The sequence below is a fragment of the Aptenodytes forsteri genome, unplaced genomic scaffold, assembly GCF_000699145.1.
Source record: "Aptenodytes forsteri isolate BGI_AS27 unplaced genomic scaffold, ASM69914v1 Scaffold193, whole genome shotgun sequence".
Lineage (NCBI taxonomy): Eukaryota > Metazoa > Chordata > Aves > Sphenisciformes > Spheniscidae > Aptenodytes > Aptenodytes forsteri.
The window spans coordinates 15,234,886-15,242,677 of NW_008795405.1; the positions used below are offsets into that span (position 1 = coordinate 15,234,886).

General features: G+C 35.8%; 1 protein-coding gene across 1 annotated transcript in view; it reads left to right on the top strand.

Moving 5' to 3' along the window:
• WDR25 (WD repeat domain 25) overlaps positions 1-7,792 on the top strand; it is a 76,149-nt gene that overhangs the window by 45,765 nt on the left and 22,592 nt on the right. The window contains exon 3 of the mRNA XM_009280841.2: positions 5,677-5,807. Coding sequence (XP_009279116.1) covers positions 5,677-5,807 — 131 coding nt within the window. The remainder of the gene's footprint in view (positions 1-5,676; positions 5,808-7,792) is intronic.

The following is a 7,792-nucleotide window of genomic DNA, read 5'->3' on the forward strand; positions in this document are numbered from 1 at the left end:
CTTTTCCAACCTCAATGATTCTATGATTCTATGATTCTAAGTTGTCTTTTTCTAAATTCATTTTTTATAGTTTGTCATTTATTATCTTAAATGGTCATCCATTGTCATGACACCAGGATGTCAAGCTAAGACGCTCCACAAATATGGTTTTCTTGAAAACTGTTATACATATTCAGAGTATGGGTCTGATGCAAAATATGCATAAAATGTTTAAGGAACTCAAGGTTATTCATGCGTCATTCACATCAGTGGTTCTGTGGCTACAGTTTGCATGAGGCAAGTTCAGTACTGTAATATGGGGTTTCATAAATATTAGTAGATCCAGAAACTGCAGCTGAGCTGCCTGTGAAGATTACTGATTAATTTTTTTTATTGTCTTATTTTATATACATTATGTCTGTATAAAAATAAAGCTTTTTGAAAGGTTTCACAAATATGATAATAATGCAGCACTCTGAACCAGTGAGACTCCCTGGTTTTGTTCATCTCTACTAACACCACACTTGCAGTCATTTTCTACTAGTGATAGTTCAGACACTTCGTTATTTACAAAGTAGTAAGTAGTGGTATATTCAGAGAGGACTGAAAAAAAATTGCTTTTAAAACAATTCTAGGTCAAGTACATTTGTCATTTAACTTCTATTACGTCCAGATGTAATGGACATGCTCTACCAACTTTAGAAAGGTAACTGTATTTTAAAAATTTATTTATAACTATTTTATTTTTGGAATATATGTTTTATTCATCAGTGGATTTTTCATTAGTCACAAATGAATTGGTACAATAGCATAGGCAGAACATTGGCTGGGTTGATACTATTTGCATATTGTAGATACTTTTCATTTCTTTAATATTATGACAGAGGCAATGTTCCAAGAAATTTTGGCACATTTCCTGTGTTGCCAAATGCTGCAGTTGTATTTTAGTTCATAGACTGAGTTTAATTTCAAACATAACATCCTCAGAGTTATAATGGAGAATTTAAATTCCCCATTATTTTGAAAGTTTTCACATTACCATGGCCAGGAAACTGAAATTAAGTTGTTGGTTTTGAAGGAAAGTTCAGATTATATATAATGTGGTCACTTAAATATGTTTTGTTTTATTTTAACCTGTTTTGTTTTACATTATTTTGAGAGTTCCTTAATGGAATATTTTATACCCCCAAGAGGATGGTCCAAATTTGCTTTTCTATATTTTCTTTTACATTCCAATTTGGTAGTCCTATAGATATAACATTATTATTGTTATTGTAATTGTATTTGTTCACATAGAATTTTTAGTGCTCATACATAAACATCACCTCAGGAGAGCTGTGACTTTCTTCTCCTATTCCTCCCCTTCTCTCCCAGTACTATGTAGATAGTATGTTGATTTAATATGCATGAAGGTTTTATATGACACCTCAGAAAAAAGCCCAGTTGATTGTTTTGGGTTTTTTTTTTAATTTATTTTATTTTTTTCTTTTGAATGCCTACAGGCATCTTTGATGTGAGGTCTCAAGACTCCCCCCAAAATTCAGCAGTTTTAAGTAATTTGTTCAACGTAGTTTAGTGGTCATTCTCCAGCTAGGAGGTAACAGCATTTTACTTTTTATAGCCACTGATGTAAAGTCCTTGAAATAAGAAGCGAGAAAAATGTTTATTTTGGGGACATTTTCAAGGGTAAAAGATAAAATGATCTAATATTTCAAGCACCTTTGCTTGCCAGAAACTTGTGACTATGTAGGGGAAAAAATTGGGAAACACATATAGTCAGTATAACTTTAGTTCTTGGGAAAATAATAAAGCAATTTGTAAGCACGCCAAGATAAAATGGATAAGTAACAGCCAACATTGATTTGTTAAGAACAAATTATGTCTGATCAATCTAATTTTCTTCTCACTATTGTGCATGAGAGAGTTTGTGACTGTAATGAGATTTTTATTTTTTTAATACATTGTCTTGTGTCTTTTTGTAAACACAGTAAGGAAATCCGTTCTGCTTAGCAAGATTACTCTCATGTCTTTGTAAGTCTTAGGCTTCACTTTTCTTTACAGATTAGTGTAAGGAAGTGAATGTTTTTGGATTATGCAGGTAGGGGCGTGAACCTGAGGACCACTAAACACAGTTACAGAAGCATCCTGTGCTCAATAGCTGTGCTGATGTTCTGTGAAAAATTCACAATGTCAAATAGCCTTTAAAATATCTGATTTCATAGTTGAGCAGTTTCACAGTAGGCTGCAGCATAAAGGAGCAGAAACATATGTTCAAGATATTTTTAAAGTTTTTTTTTCATACTGTGCATGTTACTGGTGAGCCTTTAATGAATGAAGAAGTGAATTAAAGCACTTTAAGAATATAAAACACACTGCAAAGATGTAGTAGGTATTGTTACTGAAATTGTGAAAATTAAAGATTGAGAGAAACATTTGCTTTCTGCTTTGGAATAACAACCTCTCATACAGGAAAGTGGTATGTGGTATGGATTTTGCCTCAATTAGCCAAATAGATTTTCAGAATATGTAATTTTCTACAGCCTATGAGTTGGTTGAATTTTTTTTATGCTGCCTTTAGGAACTAAAATACGATAAATACATACACAATAAAGGTATATAAAAGCTTGCTGATTTACACCCATTGTACTCTATTATGGATAAGGGAGACTTCTCCTCAAAGGACATCTTTTGCAATATATAAAATAAGGCCCCCAAAAGTTATGTTAATGTTAATAAACTGAATAATTGTAGACAAAAATATAGGTAACTAAATACCGACTTCCAGAAAGGTGGAGCAGGGTCTCCAGCAAACACTGAAGCTGGATTTCTCAAGCCATGGGGCTAGGTTCTGTTGCAGCACCATTACAGCACGGGAAGCAGCAAATTCTGCTCATAGTAGTAAAACACACTAAATAAAGTTTGTACGGAAAGGGGCTAAGAGTTGAGTTCATTGTTTTAATGTACTGAATTGCATGAGCTATTTTGTCCCACATCATCTTCCACAGTGATCTGTTCATCACTCAGATGGATATTTTTCCTAAGTTTCTAAGGTTCTGAAAGATTCACGGTGCTAGAGGCTTCATAACTGTGTAGAGAATGTGCCTCAGCACTTCAGCCCTGCAGTCCTAATACCTAAAAGGGGAGGGTTTAAGGCATGTATTCATATAAATGTTAGGAAAGTTCATTTTGCTGGGTTCAGGCATGTTTGTATGGCAAGCAGTCCAATTTAGATTCTGTGTATTGTGCATAAATTTCAGTCCTAGCAATAAGAGGGTTTACTTGCTGTACTGTTGTGATCCTCCCCTTTTGAGTATATTATCTGCTGCTTCTTTGCTCCCATGCTCTTCTTTTCTACATTCCAGCCTTTTTCTCCTTTTCTGTGACATGGCAGTAGAATGAAATTCACATATGCATCTAATAACACCAAACTCTTCAGAACACTGTTTACTGAGCTTCCAAAAAGAGACATTTCATTGAATTTCACTTGGGGTGTGTGTGAAAGAATGAGAAAGAGAGTTGTATTTCAAAGTATTAATTGGAGAGCCTGTGCTTTTAAGATGAATGTATGCTGATTACTCCTCAGACCAGTCAAAAAGCTAGCATGGTTAATATCTGCATCAAACGGGTTAAAATAGGAAAAGGAAGGGGGTTAAAGAACATAGAGGTGAACAAGATGCTCAAGTTGTTTGCATTAATTTTATTTAGTATTACACTGTAATGTAGAATTCATAGAATTGGACTGTAATGATCTCAGTCCTATGAGAGCTTTTGGATAAATAACAGACTCTAGAAGACAAGAAAATGGCAAACGCAGTGCCCCCGTCTGTCTTAAAACAGGGGGAGATGGAGTAGGGAATTAGAGAATTTTAGTTTCTGGAGAAAACATCGAGTGTTTATTAAACTAGGTACTAGTAGGAACCAAATTTCTTTGGGAGCAAAGTGCAATTAAACTGACTAGTGAACCTCCATGGGGAAATTCAGTATTTTCTCAAGTGCTGTGGATGTAAGTAAGAAGCATGTGTATGTGGCTTTTCTAAAGCCTGCAAATGATGCCTGGTAGTGGTGTACATGAGAGCAATATCTTGTTGCTCCTATAACTGATGATTTTAATACTTTCTTCCTTCCCTGTGGAGTCTTTTTTTTTTCCTCCTGTAGCTGTTGGGCTACTGAAAGCTCCCATGGTGAGAGATGGTCACTGTTGCATATGACTCGTAGAGAGAACCTCTGCTACCTTTATGACTTTTTTCTCTTTTTGGGGAAGGAACTTATGGACTAAAGTAAATCTTTCACTCAGTAGTGACATAGAAGCCCTTTAGATCTTGCATGGATAATCGGTGGAGAATCTTTTTAAAAAGAACAAAAAAACCCTACAGAAACCAGAGTTCACGTAGAACAACACTCAACCCTCCCTTATGCTCCCTGCAATACATTTTCTCTGCCCCTGCTAGCTTGAAAAGCACGTGTGATGAAGTAAAATCTCTCTGTTCTCTTCTTTAAAACAAATAAATAAATAATTTGACAAGTCAGCCTCTTGACTGTGTAAGTTGAGTTCAGCAGATGGGAAAAATGGAACTGACGATGAAATCAAATAAATTGTCTCCAAATCATGAAAGAAGCATAAAAAAAAAATCTATATGAATGATTTTCAGTATTGTTCACCTAACAGTAAGTATTTACATCCGTCACTAATGTTTTTAGCTCAAAGTATTTTCAGTTCTTTAAGAAAGCCTATCTTAAGACAACTCTCACTTGCTGAAAATGTAGATTAATGAATGTTTTAAGAAGCTTTTGTCATAGTATTTTAAGGTGGATTTTTTTTTTACTTCTGCAGTACCTTCCTCACTGTGGCTTAAAGCAGTAACTTTATTTAATGTAGATCTTTATATGTGATATGTTGAATATAAAGCACAGCTGAAATTGTGCTTTATGTATTGATCTTGGTCTATGCTCCTGTTCCGAAAATTATATTTCAGTGAATGTACATTAATATCATGAATTTGTTAGGATGAAAAGAAGCAGCGGACTGTGGAAAAGTCCTATAAATTAACCTAGCTGCATTCTGTTGCCTTTGAAAGTGTCAACAATCCAACTGATACTAACCACAGGATCCTGCGGAGATTAGTGTACACAATTAAATGTTGGGAATAGTGTATCCATGGGAACAGCTATTGCCTTCATATGATGGTATGCAAATTATTTCCTACTTTCAAGATGAAGCTTCACTCCTACCTTCACAGAAAGATAAGTAAACAACTCAAGAGTTGTAGTATAGTTTGGGACATGGTATTTCTGTACAGACAATATTTTGTTCTCGTTATTTTTATCCCACTGGAAGAAAGACTATGGCTTCTCTGTAGGGAAACATTCAACCATTTGTAGATTTAGTCCTGCATGTCGACTGAACTGGGACCTCGGTGGAGCTCCTCTCCTTAGTGTGTGAAACCACTTGTTCTCTCCTTTCAGTAGGAAGCAGTCAGTGGTGCAGAGGCCCATGAGCAGGAGCAATTTCACGTGGATAGAAATTAGTGAGTTCAGTCTTATATTTTCAGTAAATCAGAGTCGCCCCCGATACTTCAAATGTGTTAATATAAACATGTTCACCTTTGACAACCTTGATATTTTTCAAACTAGGTTGAAATGAATAACGTATTTCATTTTCTGCTCAAATTCTAATCTCCACTTCTCACTTTATTTTAGGGAAGCAGATATTTAGCAGCAAAAATGAATTTAGGATCAGCGCGCTGAAGTTCCACCCTACAGAGTCAAATATTTTCATTTGTGGAGGGTTCAGCCCAGAAGTTAAAGCTTGGGATATAAGGACTTCTAAGGTAATGGAAATATTTTTTCTTTCTCATTTAGAATGTTTCCTAGGTTGGATGTGCTGTGCATTACTAAGCTGCTAGATGTACTGGTCTTTCGATGAAATGTTATTCTGAAGTATTTTGCATTTGTCATTGATTCTGTTGCCATTTGTTGATATGAACCTCTGTAATGTTTTTGAAGCATGAAGAGGAACATTGTACACAGAAAATATGATTTTTTTGGTTTATGTAAATATGAGTAACATACAGTTGAATTAAATAAAGCCAATCGCTCGCTTCAGGATTGTTAAAAAGGAAGTTGTGTACTAGGAAGCAGTACAGCTAACTTGCTCTTCAAGCTGCTATGTGTAGGTCAGGATGTGTGCCTGTAGCTTTTGTGTAGAAGCCTGGAGTAATCTTACATTCATGAAGGGCCACAGAGAGGCATGTATAGCTTCTGCCTTTATCCTGAACTATGAAGTGCTCCCAGCTGCCATTCAGAGCTCAGGTAAGACCAGAGCTGTACTCTGCCAGTGGAAGTGTAAGGCAAGCTGACATCCTCATGCACAGAACAGCTCAAAGAGCAGCAGTTACTGTAAAGTGAATAGTTCTTTGTTTTCCTTTGAATTTCTATGTGGATAGATCCTACTCATCATAGTTAGCCATCTGTTTGCTCTTGAGGGTGACAGAAGGGATCTGAAAAAGACAAGATTGCTTATCCAAACTTTGTCTCTGACTTTGATGTACTAAGAATAATAGGTGAGAGATGTAGGCAGATGCATTTCAGGTATGAGGGCTCTAACAGCAGAGTTATGAAATAGTTATGGGAGTTGCTCTATTAAGGAAACACAGTATTATTGTGCAATTAACAATCTCATTCCTGTGCTGCAGTTGTTCCTTTGGATTTGTCACTGATGTTTGAGAAAAGAATTTAATTGTGTAGGATCTATACCACAGGCTTCCCTCACACGAGTAAGTTCTCAAAAGAAAAACATTAGTTAAGTACATATCAAGACTGCCAAGTCTGAGGCTACTCTGAAAATAAATTTACTGTGAGTTTCAGAGTTACAGTGTCAGCATGAAAACCTTTGTAAAAAGTCTGATGGGATCTATTCCATCCGTCATGCTTGTATGATGCCTGGTTTTCCTTGATAAGGATATGAAGAGATACTCAAAGCACAGTTCTATGAAGGAAGATGATTCTAGTTTTAGATTGCCAAAATTGTAAATACTTATGATAAAGAATATCTATGTAACTTTTAAAAAAGTTATCAGATTTTCCATAGTAACTCTTCCCTCCCTCCCCCTGCCTTGCACTGGTATACAGTATTCTGGTGTTGTCAATAAGTGATTTTGGTATACTGTCTTTAGCATAGGCAACTTACAGAACATGAAAATATGTATCACACAAATAGGAAGTAGTACCAGTTCAAAGGGTGTTTGTTCCAGGTGATCAGAGGTTACCCTGTAAATTCACTGTAGAACAAAAACATTACTTTTTTTCTGGCAGCGGGCTGTAGAAGAAAGACTAATAGAAGTCTTCTCTCCTGAACAGCAGGGTCAGTGGTTTAATAGCATGCAGATGAAGTAGGGAATACAATTGTTCTTTCTTGAGATTCTCATAACGGTAGACCGTAATTGTGGGGAGGAGGTGCAATCTCTAATTGAACGCTTAGCTGTCCTTTTTAACATAGAGAAGCCATTGTATGTCATGGTAGGCTGAACTTCCTTTAAAAAGCACTTCAGGAACTAAATGGGTATAATCTTTTTAAGGCTTAAAGATTGTTGACTGTAGTGTCAAAATTTGAGATATTTGGTCCTAGTCAAGGAGAGGATGGCAGATGTAGGTGACAAAACATTATTTCTGAGATTTTCTGACTTGGTGCAATAAGCTTTCCTGTAAATGATATTGTAGTTATACACAAAGTCAAATGGTAGTCTAGTTGTGTACAAAGCCAGAGACATTCTTTCTTTTACCCCCTGTAGTTTCTTTATGATGGATTTTATGCCTA